This window comes from Stegodyphus dumicola, chromosome 5 (assembly GCF_044657685.1).
Source record: "Stegodyphus dumicola isolate Sdum_Otavi_A_Nest chromosome 5, ASM4465768v1".
NCBI lineage: Eukaryota > Metazoa > Arthropoda > Arachnida > Araneae > Eresidae > Stegodyphus > Stegodyphus dumicola.
This window is the reverse complement of record NC_140772.1, coordinates 219505926-219532992: the sequence shown is the minus strand read 5'-3', so window position 1 is coordinate 219532992 and position 27067 is coordinate 219505926. Positions and strand designations below refer to the sequence as shown.

Below are 27067 nucleotides of genomic sequence, written 5' to 3'. Positions count from 1 at the left end.
GAATAGCAACAGTCTCGAATGCTGGAGATGATTTTTTTTTTAATTTTGTGTTGCCACTGATCGTATTCAAATTGTTGAGTTTGTTAAAGAAAAATTCCTTAAAAGTTTCAAAAATATGAAATAAATAAATAATAACGCAAATTCAAAATTCAAAATTTGGACTTACAAATTTATATCTTCGGGTGCAGGATACATTGTTTCAAACTGGATGCTCTAGGTACCGTTGATGCACGAGGCACATACGTAGACATATGTACAGATTTTTCATTATTTGATTTCTTTAAAAATAACGCAGGGCTATAGTATTTGGTAGTAACAATTTGAAAATATGCCGCTTATTATGAACCAACGCAAAATCCCATTTCGAATCTAATAGCCCCTTTTGGACTGATAAAAATGTGAGAAAAAACTTTGAAAATGTATTAAAAGATTTACATTTGCAAAATTGAAAAAAAAAAAAAAAGATAAGAAAAAAGAAAATTATTTTTTGAAGGAAAAGTTTGTGATCAAAAAAACTTTTAAAACAAACAGGAGAAAGGAAAAATTAAACTTGTGTAAATAATTTTTACTTTTGTAAAACAAAAAAAACCTTTTATAAAATAAAGAAAGTAAAAAGAAAAAATTATAAAAAATACTCTTACTTTTGCAAAAGCAAAAAATGTGAAAAGATTAAAGAAAAAAAAAGATTATTTAATTTAGTACAAATGAGAAGAAAATGAAAATAGTGAAAAAAATACGTTTACAAAATTTAAAAGTGGAAAAAGAAAAATTATTTTTTTTAATTCACCTGATTTTTTTAATGAGTACAAAAAAAATTTAGCGACTATGAATCGACCTGAAAGTGATGATCAATATTACGAATAAAGTTATTATTTAGTGTGTGGTTTAACGAAAGTGGTAAGAAAGAGGAATATGGAAAATATGCTGTTTTCATAAGATGAAGTGATGACTAATGAAATGTTCGAGTCTGTTGATGTTTAAGGAAGCACTGTTTCACTGTTTTCGTGTTTTTTCAACTGAGAATTATGTAAAGTTTCTGTTTCTGACTGTGATGACAAGAGCTATAACCAGTGTGAAGTGCTCCAGTATACGGCGTCTTATACATAGATTGCTTACTGAGTGTCTTCCTTGATTCTGATTCTTTAATTCCTCGGTAATTTAAATGACTCGTACCTGCGTTCATTCTACCAAGCTAAAGAGTGTGCCTTTGGAACCCGCTGCTTCAAGAGAGGTCCTTTCGACTGTTTTTAGTGAGCTTTCAAGTACGGACTCGCTGGTTAGCGGAAAATATACATCTGCTATTCGTTAGGACTATTTTCTGGACGAAATCGTTAACTTAGCAGAATAGTGGATTGTTGCCAATCTAGAGAAACTAAGATTCGCAACAGCAAAGTAACGTCTTCTTTTAATATTGCGAATTAAGTTATGCTTAATCCATTCTCGAATTATCACTTAAGTTATTAGCTTGTTTTTGCGTAGAAACTGTAATTTTAATTGTAAAAACTGTTTTCTCAATTGTTTTAATGTACATGGTGTTTTATGTTTTTTCTACATCTTTCAAATTTTAATAAAAATATTTTATAATCAAGAAGATACAAGGTAACTCTGTCGAAACTCTTAATATAAAAGCATGTAACTACTCACCTATTCTTAGCATATAGTAAGGATTTTGTAATCATTGAATATGAATTTGAATTGAATTATAACTAGCTAAGTGTTTCTATGTCTATTACGAATTTGATTTGTAAATTCACACATCATTTATATGCCTTATTTAGGATTTAATATCTTTTGAATATCGTATCAGATATTACATATGTTATATGTGTATAAAAACTTAAATATTAAAAATGAATATTTGTATTTATATGCTAAGCTGTTTATCTCTCATCAGTAGAACAGCATTAAGAATACTACGCTGTTTCTTTGTCAAGGTCGAACTTGGATGTAAAATACTTAGATCAAATAATTTCAAGACATCAGAGCTGTTCCCCATATACCCACATATTTGTCTTCTATACTACACACTGTTTCCTCCTATGATGCAACATTTGTTGTGAAAGTCATCACAAGTTTGAATTGTTGTTATTTTATTTTACTGTTAAGAACATTATCTTCTATTTTACAATTGAATAAATTAAGCATTCCTTGTTAAAATTATTATTATGATCATTAGTTGCTTTTTGTGTTTGAAAACGGCACAAAATTATCAACCCCATCAACAAATAATTTGTTTTTAAATATATTCAGAATATGCAAATATTACCAAATTACTAACTTGCTATTATTTCGACGACAATATTACCTTCCAAAATGCTAGAAAAGAAAAAACGCTTTAAATAATTTATTATAAACTATGTTAATAAATTGATGATCTCTTAAAATAAAAACGCAGAGTTGCAGAAAGGCTTGGTATGTATGTGATATTTTATATTAATGGGATTATTTATGTACGTATTGAACAAGACAATCATTTTAAATTTTTGTCATAAATTTGCATCAATGCCAACGCACATCAATGGTACAGGTAAAAAATTAGCAGGTAAAAAAGACCTTATACAGAACAATAAAATGAAATATGGAAGGTTAGTGAAATGTACATTAATTAGAATATAATTTAAAAACTTCAAATTAAAAAACATTTATTAATAAGTTTCAGAAAAAATTAAGTTACAAGCAAATACCGCGAATAAAAACAGAAATGATAATTATCACATACAGAGAACTTACAAAAATTTTAAAAAGCCTTTTTATAATACAGTAGTTCAATAAAACTTTTAAAAACTCATTTTTATAAAAACATACTCCACATTTTAAATTTCATAAGAAAGGCTCACAGACAATAAAGCACTTTTTGTCTAGGCAGACTCACAGCATTCTTTTTGTCTAAGCAGACTTAGACAAGCAACATAATTAGAGTGTTAAGTTTGCTCAATTAATGCGATAAAGTCTGAAACATTTAATTAGCTTAAGCACAAAATCAATACTGCGAATGTGTTAATAATTTGAAAAACATACACTGTAATAGTGTAATGTATTTGCGTTGCTACGCTACTGGTAAGAAATGTAAAAAAAGCTGGCGTATAGAATATCCGTGCAGGAAGATGCACGCGTTTAAAATGTTTTTTAGTTGCTGTGTAAGTTTGACTAATAAAGTTCGCTGTTCGATCAAAAAATGGCGAGATTTCTTTAAAACTTCATTACAGACGTATAAAAGAATACATATCTGGTGGTAGTCGCTGGGATAGAAAGGTGAAATCAGTGTTCATTTCAAAAAAAAAAAGAAATACAGTACGTGTGAGTATAAGTTTTTATGAATACTGTGCCATTTTATATGAAAATGTTTCATCTTATTATTGAATTCAACTTATAAAAAGATATTCTAAGGTTAAGCTTTTGGATTAAAGCTTCAAAATATTTAGCCTGTTTACGATGTTCTTTTAAAATTTGAGCCCTTGTATTAAAGTGGCAAATTTGCTTCGAATATTGGTATTGGTGTTGTATTATCACAGATAAATGCTAAAAGCGAAGAACATCCAATAATATTTCTTAGTAAAATTTTTTCACCTACTGAACAGAAATACTGTAGTATTTAAAAGTAAAGGGAGTGTGCTGCGATAGTCTTTGCAGTAAAGTTAAAATTCTACCTAGATGGACCTCATAAGTTCATCATTCAAACTGATCATAATCCTTTTGTATGGCTGGATTAAAACACTAGGACTAATCCTAGACTATTACGATGGGCTTTGATCTTGCAACCTTTTAACTATGATGTTGCGCATCGAAAGAGGAAGCACCATCAAAATGCTGACAGTTTAAGTCGTTGTACCCAAACATCTCAAAACAAAAAAATACATATTCTAGGAAGTTTGAAACTTCATTGTTTAAATTTTTCTAATAGTAGAATATTAAATTTTATATGTTTATTTAAAATGGTTATTTGGAAGCACTTGTACTAATTTGGTCAGGTATCTAATTGTATTTGTTACAGATATGATTGAACATTTTGTAAAAATATTTAATATATTTAAACTGAAAATTTTCTTGAACGTTCCATCAGATTGAAAGGAAAACTTTTCTTTGAAAAGTTCCCCGGGAGGGAAGGAATTTAAGACTGTAACGTATTTCAGTTGCTACGCTACCAACATAATACCAGTAAGAAATGTAAAGAAACCTCAACAAGTTGGGATAATGCACATGTAATTTGGAACAAAATGTAGGATCTTGCATTGGAATTAACACTGCAGAGTTTTAAAAAGTATATTGAAGAAAGAGGACGAATGAAGAAAGAATAGAAGAAAAAATACTGATGAAAGAACAAAGAATAGAAGAACAAGTGCTCTGAATAGTTGTTCTTGCTCTTTGAAGAATTTATTGAAACGTAATATCAAATTATTTAAATTCCTTCCTAATAAGTTTTCATAAGGCTGTCATGATTTGTGGAAACATAGAAAGCCAACACGCATATCACATAGTCATATATTCCTATGATTTGGTTAGTTTTTTGGCTATGTCAAAACACTCGAGGATATCTGCCTACGTATATCCCTAAAAGCATTCTCTATAAAATCTCTCACCAATTTTCATAAATTGAGAAAATTCACTACATTTTTAATTTGAAAAATATTTTACTGAAATCTGGACTTAAATCATTTAAAAAAAGGTATTCAAAATACTAATCACATCACAAAGCATAAAGAGTTACTATTTTTTAATTTAATTAATAAAGTTTTCAAAGGTAAAGAAATTTTCATTTTTTAAAATTTCCATACAGTTTTTATGTTTTGTTGATAAATACTATAAAAGTTTATACAATAAAAAATGACATAATATATTACTAGTATTATTATTTTATTGTTTCATATTAATAAAATGGTATCAGTGTAACTAAGATAAACAGAACATGGCTGTATGTTTTGTGTCCAAAAACAGGTTTTTTTATTCAATAAAATTAGCATGATACATTTACTTTAGGACCTATAAAAATAGATTTGATTTTACTGTCTTATTTTAGTTGAAATTGCAGTAGATGAAAATACCTCATGTGATATAAAAAGCAGTTTGCTTTATTTTATTGATAAAAATGTCCTTTGTGTTTTATTTTACAGAAATACAAGTATTTAGTTTTTTCTTTTTAAAATGTTTCTTTTCATAAATTGTAATAAACTCTAAATAAATTTCCTCGCTTTTGTTATTAGACATACGTCTTCGGTCTACGCGGTAAGTGGGATTGACAACCTAGTTGTCTTGAGTTCTTGAGTACCCAGACAGGCTGCAGTCCCTTTTAATGCAATTATTTGCAATTCCTCAGCAATAAAACTATTACAGAATATAATTGTGAATTATTATTCGATGATAATATCGGAATGGTTTTATCATGCAATTATTTTAGTGCTTCAGAAGGAAGAAATCTGTAAGTGACTGAGGTAAGAGATTCGCAACATGGAAATATATTTGACCAAGAATCTTTCCCGGTCGATATGAACATTTTGGATTCTTAGCCATAACTGCTTCCTTCAAGCAATTAATAACTTCCTGCAAATTATCACTTACAAAATATTTATCAAACGCTTTGCTCCCTGGCCTCAATCTCGTTTCAAAATAATCTTCTGGAAATAAAGCCTTCACTTCTGCAAGTGCTGATTCCCATGTCCGTTGAAGACTGGTTACTCCGTTACGAACCATGTCAGTTCTGAAATTAAGTTTAAATTCCTTTTATTTACCTCTCATGAAAAACACAAATAAATCACTTTTTGATCTTATCAACATAAATAAAGCATTTCAAAAAATTTTCAGAAGACAATTAATTGCTTTATACATTGATTACACATACACACAAAAATCTGATGTGGACTTCACATGACGTCTTTGTACTGTCTATTAAATTATACACCTTTTCTGTTTCCTTTAATTTAAACTTATTTCCTCAAATTTTATAAGAGGTAATTTCTCATTCGATCAATTCAGTTCTCACTCCGCGGCAAAGCAAAAATACATAAAATTCTAAACACCTTCATTAAAAATTTTAAAATACAGAAAAACATAAGACATCAAATGCAGTTTTTTAAAAAATGTTTACAATTAAAATAGAGTTTCTGCGAAAAAATAAGCAATTCGGCCAGCGGGTAACAAGGCAGATTTTTCTGTATGCAAAACTGGGAGATTATTTTTGGTCCCACTCGGCAAAAAGACACTGAAGGTGCAGAAACTGACTTAATTCACTATTCTGCTAAGTTTCAAATGTAAATAAATGGCAGCTTCGTTAGACTTAGTAGCACTTAAACAACCTCTAAATTGTTGACAGATGTACAATTATTGCAACCAAAAACGAAGATGCTCAACTATATGTTATAGCAATCCCATATACAAAATTTCAGTGTTCTGAGGCTACTCGTTTTTGAGTTATGCGAAATACATACATATATACGAACGTACCTCTATAGACCTCACGAAAAAAAAACTCTTCATTTTACAATTCGTTTTAGGAAAAAGAATCCTTTATTCCTTCCATACGTACAGATGTCACGAAAAAACATCGTTCAAATGTATTCGAGAGCGATAGAAATGAATATTTTCGTTGAAATATGCTACCCGAAATTTTTTCCCATTACATTCTTTACTTATTACAAGGAAGTAAAGGAAGGTTAGATAAATTTTCTAATACAGTATACTAATATATCTATGTTATAAATGTATTTATATATCTGAAGGGTGATACAAATAAACGCCGAGTACAGATAAAGGTAAATTCGTCCTAACAAACAAACCGTATTCATGAAAGAAAATATATCAGATATCTCCACCCTCAGGTACCAGAAGTGACAAGACATACAGTATGCATGATTCAGTAACCATCAAGGGTTATGCAGAGCACAGTCTGTGAGGCCTTACTATTTTGTTTTCTGCTTAACGCACTCTAAATAAAAATTTCGTAATTTATTTTAATCTGTTATTTATTAAGATGATTTGAAAATATATGCTCTTAAAACCTTTAAAAACACGAAATATCTGTTTATACTGTAGAGAAATTGGGTATTTTTTTTTTTTTTTTTTTTTTTTTTTTTTTTTTTTTTTGGAAGCAGGCAAGATGAAAAATTAGCAACCGCCTTCGCCGGGAATCGAACCACGGACTTCTCCATTACGCGCTGAGTGTGCAGACCACTTCACCGCGAAGGCTCGTTAAGAAGGCGGGATTAATACCTTATAATACATGTGGCTTAAATGTACTGCGTGTGTCTTGAAGTAGGCTTAACATGGAGGATTTTTTTCAAATCCAAAAGCAACCCGGCCTGCAAAACTTTTAGCCAGTTGACTTTGAATTGTAATTTTTGTCGGCGTTCTGTTATACAGAAATTGTCGCCAATTCACAACTTATTAGCCCAAACCGGTCTATTAGTCTCGGAATGGGATTTTGTATCTAATCGATTCTGCTAACACTCTCCCATTCAGATCATTAAAGAAATTACCTTATAAATGTCAACAAAAATAAAGCAGATTAGCTCTTATAAGTTTATATCTTATAAATAAATTATTGTTTAAAGTAATTATGAATTCATTTTTATTAAAAAGAGCAACAAAGTGACTAAAGGGAACAAACACTCTCGGAGGGACTACCTAAGAGACCACTTCTGGAAGAAAGCAGTATAGCTGAGACTGCAAATTAATATCGGTATTAAGCAGAACCTCTTTGAAGAAACCACCTCCATAGAAGACCAAACAGCCTGGAACCCTGGGTGGTCCTCACAGAGAATTCCTCTTACTGCAAAATTATCACATGACAGTAAAATTCAATAATAATAAGACTGTTCGATACTGAAAAGCATTTATTTCGTTAATTTCAAAAAAGGTCTTATTCTAAGTATTTTTGAAAACCCTAACAATTTATATTAAATATGCATTATATAAATTTTAAATAATATTATTTTATGCTATCTTTTAATATTTTTTTATTGATAATGTTTTGTAAGAGTAAAGTTTTTATATAATAAAGTTTTAATAAATAAGTTTTCTATAACCACTTCCGATGGAAAATAAAAAATATAGACTAAGGTATTTATGCAAAATTGAATAAATTGATTGTTATCTGAAATATAAGTAATTTTTCTAAAGGGTACGTTAGTAATCCATGCGTTACAGCACATGATGAGAGTGTTTCGAAACGTGCTGCGCTTATCAAAATAAATCAGCGTTCAGCGTTGTACGCTGAAATATACTTCCTAAGAACACGGTTGTAATACGTACTACATTATCACGTCATGTAGAACATTCATTTTATAGTTCATCCATGGAACGTTAAGAAAAGTACCAGTTTGTGCTTTTTAATGCGCGTTTTAAGAGCATAGTTGTAACACACCACTTTAACACGTCGTCTAGAACATACTTCATAGCACATGCGCATCAGTGTTATAGATTCTAATGAACATTCTAAGCATACTTTTATAACAGTCATCACTTTAACACATCGTTTGTAGCACATGCATCATACTTTGTAGCACATGCTGGCATCGTTTCGAAAAGTTCCAGTGTTGCGTATTTTAATGTACGTTCAAAAAATAGAGTTACAACACGAACCACTTTACACGTAATGTAGAACGTACTTCACAGTACCTACTGGAAATGTTTTGAAAAATACCAGTGGTGTACGTTTTATTGTACACTCTAAAAATACTGTTGTAACACAGATCATTATAGTACGTTTTGTAGAACGCTCTAAATGCTCGTAACACCGTCATAGAACGAGTGACGTGCTCTTTGAACGTGCTCTGAACGTTCCGGTGTTGCATGGAAGTTACACGCACCAGTGTTCAATGGTTCGCTGGCTACCAGTGTTGAGTGGCTATTTGGTAGTGGGAATAATGACGACACAGGAAAAAAGATGCCATGTAAAAAATTACTTCCAAAAGTTGCTGATAAGGGAGACTGTGTTGCTGTTCTAGTCTATACAACTGAAATTTTGTATGAAAAGCGGGTAAAATTTTAAAAAGCAAATGTTTGGTTACGTAAATGACAGTAAATTAATAATTAAGTCTCTGACTTTATCTCAGCTCGCATTACTTGCAGTGGCGAAGTTAGGGAGAAGCAATGGGTGTCTGTGTCCTGGCGCAACATCTAAGAGGAGACGCAAACAAAAGAGGCGCGAAATCTGCAGTTGTTCCCGGGTGCTGAAAATCCTAGATATGTCTCTGCCAGTAAGGCGGAACTACTTCGGAACAAATTCTGTAGAGCTCCCAGTTAAGATTACATGTCAGTTTTAAATTTTGCCGATTGCCGAAAAATTGCAGAATGGACTCTGCGACTATCGGGGCTAGACAAGGCACTTGGAAAAAACACTGATAAGAAGCTAATGGTCAGTAAAACTTAAATCATAAATGTTACAGAACCTAAAGAGCGCAGATATTGTTGGTAACTTTTTAAATTCTTCCCAAAATATTAAAAATATGACTTTTGAAGGACGTTTTAGCAAGAATACAAACCTATATCCTAAAGGCTCTACTGTCACTACTTCCACTCCAAATGGATACATCTCCTGGCGCAAAGAATCGCAAAATCCTATGACTGCATGTTTGCTGGCGGAATACGCCCCTAGTGCGGCTATAGCTAGTCTTCCTGCAATAAGAATAATATAATTGGAGCATAGATATCACCATCTTACTTGAAATCTGAAGAAATAAATAAATGATGCTTTGAATCAATTTGAAATTATTGATTTCTTTCAGTTGAAAGCCCATCTTCATTACCCAAACAATATAAAATTTTAGACTGAAAACAAAATATTATCCTATTATTTTAAAATACCACAAGATACTTATATTCCGTAATAACTGGATAAAAAATGGCAATTACAGCAGAAAATGAATTCATTCTGTTGCAGCTGAAGATGGTAACATGCTAATGTTGCTAAAATGCATCAAAAGTCTGTAAGGATCTTAAGTTTTACTAACGTTTATTTTATTTTAAATCTTTACTATCACTTCTTATTTTCTACTTCTGGCCAGAATTAAAAGCTTTAACTTATTCATGCAAATTTGTCTTGCGAACGCCAAGTACTTAAGTTGTGGCTTTTTGCCAAGCGAGAGAGAGGAAGGAGTGATTAGGAGCGGGCCGCTTGCCATTGCAGTTTTACTCGGTTGCTGGTTGCCTTCAAGGCCAGAGGTTTAATCCTCTTGATAATTTTAAACGTATCGTAGTGTTAACAGTTCTCTGTACTACATACGGCCTTTCTGTTAATATACGGCCAATCTTCAAGTAGATACGTGTTTATTAATCCAAAGTTTAGTTAGAGTTTAGTTCATATTTTTATATTCTTACGTTCAGACCACAAGTGGTTGGTCTCTGTATTCCGAAGTCCGGAAATCATTGTAAAGAAAGAAAAATAAAGGGTTTCGTATACCCTTCCTGTGTATCTTGTCTACTTCCCACATTTATTGAACATAGCTTTAGTAAGCTCCCTGTTCCGAGTCAGGTCATTTAATGTTCCCAAAGCAAGTAAGGAGGAATACTGAACCTGATAAGTCAAACACCAAACATTGTTTACTTTTTTCCATATTCTTAGAATGGCAGCTTCAAAGAAGATCAAATTTAGTTTCAAATAAGAACAAGTGCTGACTTCTTAAAATATTTGTCGTTATTTAGCATTCATATTTATCATTAACATTAGATTTTGCTGATGTTGGATTTTTGTTGTACGGTCTGTTAAATATCCTTTTGAGAATAACAATAAAGTGGCATTAAAGATTGTTAGTTTTTTACAATAACAAACTGATATTAAATATTATTAGTTATTTATTATTAGACTAACTACATATATAAACTGTTATTATATATATAGTTATAGTTTGCTGTTCGTCGAATATTATTTTTTTTTTAATTTAACATTGCCAAAACTGATTTCCGTCATTTAAAATACTTCTGTAACTGGAAGCATGTGACTAGGACTAACAATTGCGAAAATAAAATAATCACTTATAAGTCGGGTTAAGTTAAATAAATAACTAATTTTATCATTTTAAAAGCTTCAAGGAATTCTGATTGACTACTCGACAACAACAGACATGAAACATTCTGGAGTGATTAAGCATGTGATTAAAAAAACACTTACAAAGTTGGTATTTCGCAATCGCCAGTAACCTCCAGAATAGAAAGTATAAAGGAGTGCTTGTGTCCGCAATATTTGTAATCACAAATTGGCAAAAATCTCTCTTGAAGTTACAATGCTGTGTATACATGAAGCATACATGGCAAGTCGTATTCGTATCATACGGTAGTTGCAATTGCTTGAGTAATATGTTACTGAGCACGGGCATACACTGAATAGCCATTATGACCACCTACTTAATAACGTGTTAATACTCAATAATATTTGACCCGCAAAACAGCTGGAACTCGCCTTGGCATGGATGACACAAGTTCTTGGTAGACGACTGGAGACAAATCGTACCAAATGTCTAACCAGCGATCAAGCAAAGTCCAGATATTTCGACATTGTGGTGTTTGAGCTCTGAGCTGCCGCTCCATGACATCCCAAATGTGCTCTATCAGGTTAACATTCGGCGAATTAAGTGATCAGGACATCAACTGGAATTCATCTTTGTACTCCTTGAACCACTCCAACACAATTCGAACCTTGTGGCACGGAACGTTGTCCTGCTCGAAGATTCAATTTCCAGTTGGGGAGATAGACGCCATATTAGGGTGCAACTGATCCGCAGTTCTGTTCAGATAGTCTGCAACTTTTATGGTTGTTCTAATACAACAAATTATCTCAGAACCACCCATGAGAACGTCCGCCAAAGCACAATACTGCCACTACCAGCCTGTGTATGACCTGATGTACAGGAGGGGAGCAACTATTCGTCTGGAAGATGGCATACCCTGAGACCACCATAGCCATAATGAATAAGAAATCGTGATTCATCCCCAAAGGCAACTGTTTTCCACTTATCCATGGTCCAGTCTCATCCAAAACACTTGAACGAACTTGGACCTACATTGGATTGGGTGGTTCTGAGATAATTTGTTGTATTAGAACAACCATGAAAGTTGCAGACTATCTGAACAGAACTGCGGATCAGTTGCACCCTAATATGGCGTCTATCTCCCCAACTGGAAATTGAATCTTCGAGCAGAACAACGTTCCGTGTCACAAGGTTCGAATTGTGTTGGAGTGGTTCAAGGAGTACAAAGATGAATTCCAGTTGATGTCCTGATCACTAAATCACTGTCTGGCGCCGATTTTGCTGTACCAAGCGGGACAGTATGCGACATCGTTTTTCTTTGATGACGCATGGAACATCCAACGCCTTGGTGTGTACTGCTAGTTTCACCTCATTTATCCACTTTGCCTAAATACTAACAACGGCAGACCATTAACAAACTACCAGTCGTGCAGTTTCGAAGATACTCGTCCCGAGCTTTCGAGCCTGTATAGTTTGGCCTTTATGCGCTTAGATAAGCAGCCTTTCCCATCACTCGCAAAAATTAGTGCAAGGATAATTCCTTATCTTCTCCAGCAGCAGTTTACTACTATTTTCACTTAATCACGTTCCCTCCACGTCATCCATACCAGTTCAGTGAAAATTACGTGGATGGTCATAATGTTTTGGCTCGTTAGTTTATGTGACAAACTGTCGCGAATCTTGTAATAGTTGGTACAAGGAACGCAAAGCATGAATTTACCAGCATATGTGTATCAAATTTTAGAAGGGCGTAACATGGGACACATTGGTGACACAATACCTTAAGTTTATGACCGCAAAAATTGCTGGAAGGCATCTAAAATATCTTGTTCTAGGGGCTACTAGCTGTGAAAATTGTCCCGCTTTACATCTGTTGTTCTCTTCACCTGCTTAATTATCTCTGAAATTTTCGTGGCGGTTGTTGTCGTGATGTCCAACAGCTTTCTTTACTAAGGTAATTTCTATAAAGATATCCTTTCCACCAAATATACGACCCGCTATGCGTAATATATGTTTAGTTCTTTAAATGTAACCTTGTACTGGCAGCAAAACATTCAGATAAACAAGTTATATTTTACCGTAAAATATCTTTACCTGCAATGCTTGCCACAGTTACCAACCGTCCTTTTGACTGACATAAAAGAGGGAGGAACGTCTTTGTAATTCTGATAACACCTAAAGCATTGACTTCAAAAATTTTTTCTAGGATGCCCATTTCGGTCCATAGTACTTCACCTCCGTCATTGATTCCTGCGTTGTTTACAACAGCCCACAGACCTGTAAAATAAAAAGTTCTTCAACAATTTTGAATAAGGGATTGGATTATTTCGTCTGAGTTCATAGCGAAACAAAGATTTTGAGATCATTTCTTTCATACAAGGATCTTTTGATTTTTTTAATTTATCTCTTCGTAAGTTGTCATTTGCGTTTACTCTTTTGTATGAACTTATAAGTATTTTTTCTAAAACAACTTGTTTGCATGCATTAAATTAAAATTCGCTATTTCTATTCGTTCTCATGCTATATGCTAACAATTAGATTTGAGTGCCACCCAATCGGGATAGTGATTAGTGACTCTGAATGCCGTATCGAAAGGCCTGGGATCGAATCCCAGAGACGGCATGGATGGTTGTAAATGTATAGCTTCTGTGCGACATAAGAAAACTCAAAAATGCGAGATTAAAGTCCTCTTGAGAGGTTGGTGGTAGAGGAAGAGAGATGGGAGACCCTAAGACCCGTCACTTTTGCCCATGGTGCTCTCCTTCTAAGTTGAGGGCGAAACTGATCACAGTCGTACTGTCACCTGTATGGTGTCTAAGAATCTTGCTAACGATATGCGCAACCTTGCCTTCTTATCACGATGCATTTTGTGAGTTTGTTCTGATATTAGACAAGCGAGATTAATCTCAACAACAGCATTAGACTTGAGTTAAACCCTATCTTGTCCTCCTTGGCTCACGAGAGGATTTTCTAAAAATAAAGTACCTTTAAAATTTCCTTCATTTGTGAATGAAATTTGATACTCCCTCTGTCCTAAATTAGTTCCTACATTTGAATACTTTTGTGCTGATTACTGATACTAAAGATTTTATGATTTCGTCTAAACATTTTTCAGAAATTTCAGGGTGCTGCGTTATCAGTCAATAACATTTACTTAACAAGCTTTCCCTCCTTAAATCAGTACCAAATTAGTTTCAAAAATCCAGGGTTTGCCAACACTTAAGCTTCGTACCATTTTGTAAGGACTCTTCCGTCTGTAGTCGCATAACTTATTAGTATTGATACGTGCCTTGTCTAATTATTTGACACTACATGGACTGAACCTAACTGAAAACCCCCATATCAGTCAGGGGGAGGGTCGTCATTCAAGTTTTTTCCAAGAGGATTAGAATTTTTCACCGCTACCACCCCGGGCTCCCAATCCGAGGTGGCAGGCTTTTTTTTATTTTTCTCTTAGAGCACGGCTACGGCCTGCGCCCCGGTTTTCAGGTTTCACTTATGGCTTGGAAATGATAAACTGGGGATCAGACTGGTCGTTAAAACCTGCAGGCACAGTACTACGCAGGCAGTCCATCCCTCCAGGCTTTACAAAGACTACCGAGGACAGCAGTGACTGGACGCTCAATGGCCCAGGAGTTATTCGGCTACTGATACCCTTATTACGGGGACTTAGCCACCAGATTCATGAAAGTTCGGGATGAACCCTTCCTCAAAAGTCGTCGGGAACGGTCAGGCTCATGAATTTTATACCCCCGTGGCCGAGACTGCTTAGGTACAGATCCTAGCAAGTAGCTTCACCGAGGTCTCTGCGTCGACCCGGGGAGGGGGATAGTAGTCGCATAAAACTATATTCTAGCTAATGAATTGTAAATCCAGTGATATGTCTTGTGTATACTAGCCAGTTTCCTTAGAACGTCCTCCACGAAGGTATCACCCCTTAGGCAGACAGCCCTAGAGGCTTTGCCTTAATCACATTAACATGATCTTTCTGATATACTGGTGGTAGATTCCTTACAAAATGAGGCGTAGCTTAAGAGAGTGCGAACCCTGTAAATTTGCTTCGAAAGCATTGTCCCAGAATAAGTGCTACATTTATGGAAAGTAAAAACTGAGAAGAAAATCTAGTATACAGAGTTATATTCATTATAGTATTATAGTACATTATTATAGTACATTGTATAATTTTACTGCTGTCGATCTACTAAACTGCATCTAAAGTAATTTATGACTCCACCTACTCGAAGTGTCGCAACTAATTTGGGACAAAATTTTCGACCTAAATGTAGCAACTAATTTGGGACGGAGTAAATGTAGCAACTAATTTTGATTTACTATCATCTCTATTCTAAAGATTAAGAATTCGAATTTAATACGAGATTAAAAGGTTTCAGTATGCACGAAATTGTTATATTAAATTGTAATTTTAGCATGTCAGAATCCCTATCACAATTCATCTCACATTTCCTTTTCATCTAACCTTAACATCTAACATTTCCCTTCCTTCCCCAAAAGATTTGTTTGAATTTTGAAGGATCAAATTACCCTACAGCTTTTATTTATGTATTACCTAGAAGAACGCTAAACTATATATATATATATACTGAAAGCTAACAAGTTACAGATTTATCCGAGGATGGATGCGAGATTATATCTCGCAGGGATCACTTGTTTAAAATGGTCGTCTCTAAAAGTGATCGCTAGATCGCTACTTTCAAAAAATGATTAAAAAGAAATTATCTGGAAGTCTGAAAACTTCATATTAACAACTGGAACCCACTGAACTGAACTAGAATAAAAAATGGAAATTTAACAGGAAAGAAATTTCTGTTTTAAAATTTTTGGAAGTTTGTTTCCGCAATGTTCTTTTCTCTTGGAATATAAAACAGTATCAACAAAAGAATTTCAAATTATTAAGAAAATGTTATTACAGTTCGAGTAAGGTTAAAAGAAAAAGTTTGTAGAAAGAGCTTTCAAATATATATATTGCCGAAAAATTTAATCGTTACCTTTAAATTTAATTTCGGGTACAGACATGCTAACACACATGCATTACGAAATTTTATAATCAAATAAAGGTTTTTTTAGGAGCAGATTGGTAGAGTGCGAGCTCAGCGAGAGTGTAACAACCCTAATAAATCTTTTCGGGTGTGCGTAAAATCTGAAAACTTCCAGTTTTAAAAACGTTTTTTTAATGGAACTGTCCAGGGATCACATAACCTCAGAGACCTTCTTCAGGATTACTACGGACAGCATGAGCGTCCTACAGGCACTGAACAAGAACGACACGCAAGCCTTCCACATCTCCTCATTAAAAGAAGTGCTTATTACCCTGTCTTCTTCCAGACAAGTGTCTCTATGTTATGTACATAGTCATCAAGGTACCCAAAGTAACGAAAGGGCCAACTCTTCAGCTAAAGAAGCCACAAGTCACCCTTCCATCGACTCAGAGATCTCACTCTCCATAGTCGCTGCCAAAAGCAAGATCTTCTGCGCCTGGTTCTGCCATCAAAACGTCAAATGCTCCTGCGGTGCTTCAGCTGTTTTAGCAGACTTTTCACATTCCATCCACGACTGTCCACTCACTTCTCCCATCAGAGCCTCCCTTCCTCAGCTCCAGGAATGACATAGCTTCAAAGACCTTCTTCAGGATTACTACTTCAGGACAGCGGTGCGTCAGAACCATCGTAGAGTATGTCTATTCTAAGAGAAATATAATCATAGCAGATAACCAGGTCTAGGCCCTGACAAAATGTAAAGGCAGCAAGCCTCCATTCATGTATATATGTAAATATCTCTAGACTAACTAGCCCTTTTTGCTAATTTTATACTAACATACCCAAAACATTGTAAGTTGGAGCACGCAACAAAAGTAATACACTAATGTTAAATCTCTTTATCAATAATAAGGTTGAAAAGATAAACAACCAAAAACGGTTGCTGCTACAACGATCAGGATAACGTGACTGACCTGTAGTGCCCATTGAGAGGTGAAGCAGGCGGAATAATAATAAATACATAATGAAACCGTCAATTTATTTTCATTTTTTTAACCTACATATACATATTTTAAAGCATAATCATTTTTTTTTCTTTTTAGTGGCTGAGAAGGAAAAGAAAAAGAAAGAAAAGAAGAATCAAAACATTTAAAATAAAATGTATTCTTGAAGTTCTTTATTTTTTATAGTATTTCTTTTTACTAGATAAGAAAGTATTTTTTATAATACCGCCAGCTGCAGCTAGCTATTCGTCTATACCACACACATTTTTTTCCTTCTCTCTTCTTTTTTCTGGCTACTTTTTCTCTTCGCCTTCCTGAATCATATTGACCAAGATGTTGATGTCACTGCTGACGCTAGGAATAATAACTCATCAGCTAGCATCAATGCAGCTCACAGAATGTAAATCATAAAACTGGATTATAATAATAAGGCCTATAACATCCTATGGATTGTACTATTGGAATCATAAAATTCACAGTTTTAAATATATAAAAATAACATCTTAACTGCATTCCAAAAAAAAAGTTTAAAACCTAGGATTCCGTTTTAAATTGCTTTACAAATCGTTGCCATGCACAGATTTAAAACAAATATAAATATTGTGATATTTTTTATTGTTTCTGGATACTGAATTAGTATTTTAGTTTCTTAACAGTTCGTATAAACTATGTGAATAAACATGCCAGAAGAGAAAAAAAAATTAAGCAAACATTTGGTAACATAGTATTTACAACTCCAAGCAGTAACAAAGTTTACAGGTGAGGATATCTGGAGTAAATCATTGGCATATGTTCATCAGTTTACATATATAACACTCTGTAAATGAGAACATTAATCACTTGATTGCGCTCACGGCATGCACGTTCACCTTTTCTAATATAAGATTTTCAAAATGATGACTTTATTTAAAAGTCCTTGCGATCCAGTCATTCCATTTGTGCAGGAATTTTCACCAGAAATATTGAAGGTCAATTTTTCAATGAAAGCATTTCAATTCAAGTCTTTTTTACGTTGGAAAATTGCTCATATAAATAGTAATTGAAAATTTATCGAGACTGGAGAAGGATCGTATTAAGAACAATATTTCTTTGAAATATATGCAGGGTTCCACATTTCTCTGAAATATAAGTAGGGTTCCATATGTCTGAAATATATGTAGGTTTTCTGCATGAATTTACACCAGAAATATAAAAGATAAATTTTTCAATGAAAAGTCTTTTTTACGTTGGAAAATTGCTCATATGCATAGTAATTGAAAATTTATCGAGACTGGAGTAGGAGTCGTATTAAGAACAGTATTTCTCTGAAATATATGTAGGGTTCCTCACTCTTTTTGTTTAAAGTAAACTGTTTGCGACTTATCGCCGAGTTCAAATAACTAAAGATGCAGACTCCAGAAGGGTTAAAATACCCTTTATTTCACTATTTATTCAAAAGAAGGTGAACCGTTGGCCCTATTTTCGGGCTTAGAACAAAGCCTCCACTCGGGCTTAAACTCACAATAAGAAAATAAGAACTAAATTATAACTAACTAAAAGAGACTAAGCCGAAGCTAACACGAGTATCTAACAAAGTTGGCTCTTCATTTAAACTAGCCGGCGAATATCAAAAGCCACGTAATATACGGGCGAGTGTAACAGCTTTAAGAGTGATTTAGCCCGAAGGCAAACACGCGCTACTCAGGATTCCTATCTAGCTTTCTCTAATAAAGTAAGTGGAACCTTCCTTAAATACTACTTCTAACTCATTTGTATTCAACGAGATTCTAAAGCCTCATTCTGGTAGGGAGCTGTAAGTGGAAACAAGAATTGGTAGGAAAGCACTTTGAAATTAAAATAACTGTTATAAAATTAAAATATACCTATATATACATTTTAAAAAGCTGAATTTACTAAATATGGAGTTTGGTATAGCGAACCATACTATGTGATGAATTGTTATGAATTTTTGGCATATTCGACATCTGTTTTCTTTTACACTTTCATATTTCTAATATATATAATATTAAATAGCAAAATTTAAACGCATTTAAAAGAAAACAAGGCAGCGTAAATACTTTCTCATTTGAGCATAAAACACAACATGTCCACATAAACTAACCGGACAATTTCTTATGAATAAGAAAAAGTTTAATCTTCAAATAAATTTATATCCTCCAAAATAATCACCAGAAGAGTTTATACAATTTTTAAAAGTTTCTTTAGGTTATCGAAATACTGTTTAGAGTTGGAACAAACCACTCGCAAACGCGTGAGACGTTTAAATCTCTATCATTTTAATGGCTATTTTAAGATTCGGAAAAGGAAACAATCGGCTGGCGATAAGTTGGGAGAATATGTAGAGGGATTTATCATTACAACTAAATGCTTAACAAGATATTTTTGTACAGACAATCCTGTATGGGGCCTAGCACTATCGTGTAAAAGAAACCATTGCCTAAAATCAAAACGCTCCTTCCTATCTCGCCTTATACTGTTTCTTAATCAAAAAATACCTACTTGTAAAAATGCTGATTAAATGATTGATTTTCAAGGACACTTTCATGGTAAATAACTCCTTTGTAATAAAAAAAAGTCCAATCAGCATCACCTTAGTCTTTGACTTCAACATCCGTGCTTTCTGTATATCAGAGCAGACGGTTCTTTCTATTGAGTTCTTTGTGTTTCTTGGTCCTGTGGTAGACACCAAGCTCATCTCCCAGTAGACCAAACTTTAAGCAATTGTTGCCAAACTAGCAAACAGTAAATCTTCAAGATTTTCTGTTTTTTTTTTTTTTTTTTTTTTTTTTTTTTTTTTCCCCCGCTGTTCTGTCGAACTCCAAGACAGAAATCGAGCACAAGCTTTCCTCTTATTCAGATTTTCAATTAAAAGTAACCTATAGCTTTCTTTCCCTATAGCTATAGCTTATAGATCCCAAACATGTATAAAAGCTGCTGCGTTGTTACATGTCTATCAGCTTTTACCAAAGAAGGAATTTTCTCCGCATTTTCCCTATTCTTTGAAGGTGAAGGGCGCCCTATTTTTGACACTGTTTTTAACGCTTTCGCGCTCTCTTTTAAAGCGGCTATACTACTCATACACTTGTGCTCTTAATAAGGACGTATTACCATATACTATTCAAATTGTAGAGACATTAGGTATTTTTTGGAAGAAGGCAAGATGAAAAATTAGCCACCACTTTCACCGGGAATCGAACCACGCACCTCTGGAATACCGGCCCAGCGTGCAGGAGCACTACACCACGAAGGCACACTAGGAAGGCGGGAGAAATACCTTATAAAACCATCTCTAAAATTTCGGCAGCATATTTACGTAATTTGCAATAAAATTCAATGTCACAATATTATTCGGAAGCAAATTTTTTTGTGCAGTGTGTTCTCAGTAAATGTTAATGACTGCAGAGTTTCGATTTGCAAATGACAAAATAAAAAGTTTAAACTGGCTTTAACAACAGTTGTGATGTTACTTTTTTATTTTATTGTTTGGTCTTTTAATTTGTCCTATTACTATATGGGCAGGTCTTGTATTTAATATTAGGTAAGTAAATTTGTAAGTAAAATGGAGACGCTATATCAATGAAAGTAAGCAAGGTTCTGCTTTCAAATTTAATCAGTTATCATGTTTCTTTAAATAACATTCTTAAATTTTAAAACAGTTATAATTCTGCAAAAACTGCTAGTTTGGCTTTTTTTATATACAATGCCCTCCAAAAGTTAAGGAACAGCATATTTTTTGCGTCTAATTTGAGAAAGAAGCAGCATAGAAAGAAGAAATTTACAAGACATTCACTAAATAGTCCTTTAATGAATGCGACATAGAATATTTCAAAAGTTCAACGCAAACATGAATTACAGTAAAACATCCACTCTTGACAGAGAACTACATTCTTGAAGAAACAGCATATCACACTTTTTTGATTCACTTTTATAATGGGGTGATAGCATTACAAAAGTGGGTTCTAATGAGGAATGTGTCCAACCTTAGCTGCAATACATTGGCTGCAGCGACGTTCCATGCTGTCAATTAAGACGTCGATCAGTGAAATGGGAAGCAACGACCAGACACTGAGTAATCCTTGTTCAAGCTCATCTAACGACCTTGGAAGTAGACTTGAACAGCATCCTGTCTCCCAAGGTAGTCTCAAAGATGCTATATTGGATTCAGGTTTGGGGATTAAGCTAATCGTTTCATCCGTTCCATACCTTGACCGACAAGATATTCTTCAGCAACCCGAGCTCGATCGCACATTGTCGTCCATAAGAAGAAATCCAGGACAAATAAAAGCGGCATATGGGCGGATATACTGTTCAAGAATCTCATCTCGATATCTCACACCAGTCAGAGAGATTCCAGCCCAAACCCTTATTCCACCACCTCTGTAACTGTGTTTTTCCACAATGTTATATCTGGTGCGTTGTTCTCTCCAGATCAGCTGAAGACCTGAATCACTCTCCAATGTGAACCTGGACTCATATGTGAAGAGAACAGATGAGCTTTGTTGACTGGTCCAGGAGATATGTTCTCTTGCACAACATAAACGGGCACCTCTGTGTTCTCGGGTCGAAGGAACGCAAACAACTGGTCGTCATGCATACAGACCTGTATTTTGTAGGCATCTGCGTACTGTAGTAGCTGATATTTTTGTTCCTGTTGCAACTAAATGATCTGCCATGAGGTGAGGCACAGTAATGTTACTCCTCCTTAGCGCCAGAAAAGCTAAATAACGGTCTTCCGCAGACATTGTAATTCTAAGTTTCTCAGGAACATGTCTTCTAGGCACAGAATCCTCGGATTCAAACTGATTCCATAGACGGTGGACCACACTACGAGAGATATTGAGAGGTCTAGCCAGCTCGTGATATCCCCATTTCCATACATTCGATCGCTCGCTACCTCAGTGATTCGGGCAAACGACTTCTCCTGGACATTGATAGAATCTGCTGAATATTGTCCACAAAACTGGAATAACACCTCTATCTGTTATTACAGTTATTGTTATTACAACCTAGCTGTTTCTGTTATTACCCCTAGCTGTTAACTTGTTATTGCAGATAAATAACAAGATCAACGCTCGTGAACAAAAATTACAATTTTTGCATTTTTTCTCCAACTCCTATGTAAGTATTCTTTTCTATAAAATAAAAGTGGTAGCTATAGTTTTGCATATATTTTCTTAAACTTCGCTACTGTCATGCATATGAACTGTGAATTTACACATTGCTGACATTTTTGTAATGGTAAGCTTTGAAAAACAAGCTGTTCCTTAACTTTAGGAAGGCAGTGTATAATATTTAAAATATCATGTAAGTAAGAATCCGTTTGTTAAATTTTACTGAAAATGAAATAGAACGAAAACCAAACTGCAGAGAAAAGAACATGTAAACATTCCAAAATGAAATGAGGCTCTTATTCAAATTGAATTTGGCATCATTAACCCTTTTAATCCTACACCAGTTTTGAATTCATCTTCATGCATGTTCAATATTTAAATTTACAAATATATCTGTAATTTGTCAATAAAAGTTTGTAATACTCTTGACCAGTGCTTAAACAAATATTTACTTCAAAATTATGGGGAAATTTTGATAGGTTATATTTCAAATTTTTTTTCCGAAAAATTTACAATTTTCTCAAATAAATCAAAAAACGTGGACATTTATTTTGAATTAAATATAAATTTTTGATTGTAAAAGAATAAAGCAAGGAAATTTAGTTAAAGAGCGATATTGCTAATTAAATGAACTTTACAGAGGTAAAATTTTAAGGGCTTCTTCTTAAAAAAGCACTAAAAGCAACGGTTACGAAATTCGGCACTTGGGCATAATTTGATCCATAGAAGAAACTACAGAAAATTATAAATATTTTATTACAGTAAACTATGGTTTTATATAAAATTACGGACGTTATAAGAATGTAATAAATAAATACCGTAAGTCGCCCTTTCGAGAGGTCGAAAAACGCGAGTGGAATTTTATTGACTGGCCAATTAGAATGAAAGATACAAAGTTATTCCCTTTGCATATGTATACAGATGTATGTATGCATTATGTAACATTAAACAAAAGCCCCCAATAAGATCAAAAGTTAAGTGCTTACCTTTATCTTTAATTCTATTAGCAACATACTGGTAGGCTTTAAAAACGCTGTCTTCTGATGTCACATCTAATGGAATAATATGTATTGAATGTGAACTGTAATTCTGCAACTCCTTGGCTCCATTTCCTTCAGGAAACAAACATCCTGCGAAAACTTCAAAACCTTCTTTATCTAATTCTTTTGCAAGCATGTGACCAAATCCCGTATCACAACCTGAAATTGAAACATATCTCATTTTAGACGCGTAGGCATTCTGGAAGTTCAAATTAATACGGAGAGAAATTTCGAATTTTTACCGTTTTAAATTATTCTTTGTGATGTAATAAAAACATTAGTTTTAAAATAAGAAGATCTGCCCCTGTAATCTTATTTCTCTAGTAGAGTTTCGCTCTCTTCAAACTTTTCATATACATTATAGAAAAAATACTACGATTTCACATATAATATCATTAAAATTATTTACACATATATAAAATCCGTAACACTATATTAACAAAAATATTAGTGAACTGAACTACGTGTTATTGTACTTTCAGCAGTTAAAATTTTAGATGCATAAGTTTAAACTTTAAACTGCAGGAGAAATATTATAGAAAAATTTGCTATGATATTAACTGCTTATTTAAGTAAAGAAATTTCCTTGAAATAGGTAGGAGATAACTTAAATAAAAACTTCATAAAAAAACAATCAATGCTCAAAGGACTGTGTAAAGATACATCCGCTATTACTTTTTGCATAAATATCAACCACATAAGTGTTCTTTTGAAGACAATCGACCCCAAAGCTTACAAAATAATATTAACAATAATATCAATAATACTTTATAACACATTTTTCTACAAATTAGCTATCAAGTTACTCTAAAACTGTGCATAATTAGAGATTAATACATCCTTTTGTCTGAATGATAATTTTTCTAGTGAACAGCATTCAGCAAGTAAAAATCTGATGCGGACACATGACTTCCTTGTATGGCCCATTAAATTATACACATTTTTTCCTGCATTTCATTTATTTATTTCCTCGAATTTCATTAGAGCTATATTTCTCATTCAATTAATTCAGGTCTCACTTCGCGGCAAGGCAAAAACCTCAGATATCTTCATTAAAATGCGAAAAATATAGAAAAACGTAAAGCACTACATAGAGTTTAAGCAATTAAAAAAACAATTCTTACAATTAAAATTGGAGTTTCTACCCAAAAACAAGCAATTCGGCCAGTAGGCAAGAAAACAGATTTTTCGATGCACAAAACTGAAAATTTACTTTTGGTCCCACTAGGTAAAAAGACACTGAAGGAGCAGAAACTGACATAATTCACTAATCTCCTAAGTTTCAAATGCAAACAAATATGGCTTCTAAGTTAGGCATAGCCGCACTTGAACAACTTTTAAATTATAGATATTTCTATAATTATTTAATTAATTCAGATTAGTTAAAGGCATAAACGCATTAACCGGAACATAATTCAATCATTTTTTACGCAAAAAAATGCACAATTTACCAACATAATAATAAAAAAATCTGATGTGTACACCACATGACTTCCTTGTACGGAATATTAAATTATACGCATTTGTTTCTTGCATTTCTTTTAAACTTATTGGATTTAATTAAACCTACTTCGCCGACAGCGCATAAACCACAATAGAATAAAGGCATTCTTTAAAATTCACTCTATTTGTTTAACATAGCGACACTCTGGCACTAGGCTCACTTAACAGTATTATATTTCATTCATATTATAACTCAGAGTGCACAAAAAGTATATCATTTAAAGAATTATCTAATCGTTGCCACATGTTCTTTTCAAATACTATAATAAAGCTAGAACGATGTAAAAAAGAAATTAAGCAAACAAAACAAAAAAAAAAAAAAAAAACAGTTTTTCACAGACGATTGAGTATTTCTCATTCAATTAATTCAGTTTTCACTTCGCGACAAGACAAAAATACATAAAAGCTCAAAATATCTGTATTAAAAATTACTAATTATTAAAAATTAAATTACTAATTATTAAAAATTAAGTAAGTCAAAAAATTCCAGAAAGGATTAAGCATGATTTAATTCGCAATAATAAATGAAGGCGTTATTTTTGTTGTTGCGAAGCTTAGTCTCTCTAGATTGGCAACAAATCTACAATTCTGCTGTTTCAAATGTAAACAAATATGCCCACCATGTTATTTAAAACTTACCGCACTTAAACAGCTTTAAAATTGTTTATAATTGTACAAATATTGCTTCCAGAATTAGGAAAGGCATAAAAACCTTAACGGGAAGATAAGAACAATATAATTCAATCATTTTTAAAGCAAAAAATGTACAATTTACAAACATATAAAAGTAAAGAAACTGAGATTACTGTGCCGAGTAACAGAGTCGATATATAAATATAGTATTTATATACGTTTGGTGCGACCGACTGCAACCAAAATACGAGGTGCACATCTACATGTTATAGAAGTCCTATATACAAAATTTCAACGTTCTGAGGCTACTCGTTTTTGAGTTATGCGAGATACGTACGTACGCATGTACGTACATACGTTCGTACAGACGCCACGAAAAATTCTCTTCAGAATTAATTTTAAAGCAGTTTTATAATTTTTTTGAAGGAAACGGGTCTTTTATTCTGTCCTTACGTACAGATATCACGCAAAAACATCGTTAAATTGCATTCGATAGCGGTCAAAATGGATATTTTCTTTGAAATATGCTGCCGGAAACTTTTCGTGATTACAATACTTCCTTTTTACTTCGTACAAGGAAGTAAAAAACTGAGTCACCGGGCAGCTCAGTTTATGATGGTGCAGCCGATTGCAACCAAAAAGGGGAGTGCACAACTGCATGTTATAGCAGTACCATATACGAAATTTCAACGTTCTGAGGCTACTCGTTTTTGAGTTATGCGAAATGCATACATACATGCCTACGTACGTACAAGACGTCACAAGAAAATTATCTTTTGAATCCATTTTAAATCGATTTTGCAATCCGTTTTGGGGAAAAGAAGCCTTTGTTCTGTCCTTACTCACAGACGTTACGCAAAAACATCGTTCAATTGCATTGGATAGCAGGCAAAATGGACATTTTCTTTGAAATATGATACCCGAAATTTTCCGCGATTACAATAGTTCCTTTACTTCGAACAAGGAATTAAAAATAGATATTTTAAATCATATGCTTATGTTTTCGTTTAATTTTTTTAAAAAAGGAATTTTTCAAACTTTACTTGTAAATTATAGAAAGTTTTAATTTCGTAGAAGCAGAATGGCACGATCTGGGGAAACCTGTGGAAGTTCAACATTCATTATATACTGACATTTGGAAATGGTAGACAGATACAAATAATATCAGCCATTCTTTCAGATAAATTACAATTTCTATAAGTAATCCTCACTTTCAAATAAAATACTGTCTCAAGATATTAAAAGGTTTGAAAATTAGGTTGTTTCAAAATATCAGTGATATTTGCGTAGCAACATCATTTCAGCAGAGCCAGTTCCGTTTCTTGAAAGAAATGCATTCAGCTTTGAAAGTTTGATCAAGGCATTTTGAAAAACATAAAGAAGAAAAAAGAAACTTCGGATATTATTATGTTAATATTGTCAAAACAAATCAAAATAAAGTCTTCCTTTCACATGAACCTTATCTTTTGTATTTACTGAAGGAAATTTATTGAATTTTTGCATTGGATATTTATGTTTTGAGGATTTATAGTGTTATGCAATACAGTGAATAATGATTACATTCGGAAGCTATTTCCTTTCAAGTTCGTATCACTAACACATCACATCACGAACAGATATCAGGAGGGATTCTTCCTACACTAATAATTGCTATAAGATATTTTCTTCTTCCTTTCCGTATGCCTTCGTAGTATATCGGTAGCACACTCGACGTGTATTCCAGAGGTCCAGGTTCGAGTCCCGGACAGGGCAGAGCTCATTTTTCACGTCTTCTGCTTCAAAAAATCCTAATAGCTCTACAGTGGCACTGCTGGTATCAGTTATTTC

General features: G+C 33.4%; 1 protein-coding gene across 1 annotated transcript in view; it reads right to left on the bottom strand.

The window, feature by feature from the left end:
• Positions 1–2625: 2625 nt before the first annotated feature.
• Positions 2626–27067, bottom strand: part of LOC118198243 (short-chain dehydrogenase/reductase family 9C member 7-like) — a 28505-nt gene continuing 4063 nt past the window's right edge. Inside the window, exons 2-5 of the mRNA XM_035369871.2 lie at positions 23051–23263; positions 13050–13232; positions 9474–9606; positions 2626–5692 (exon numbers count right to left, since the gene is read on the bottom strand). Of these exons, the coding sequence (XP_035225762.1) occupies positions 5389–5692; positions 9474–9606; positions 13050–13232; positions 23051–23263 (833 nt within the window). The 3' untranslated portion in view covers positions 2626–5388. The remainder of the gene's footprint in view (positions 5693–9473; positions 9607–13049; positions 13233–23050; positions 23264–27067) is intronic.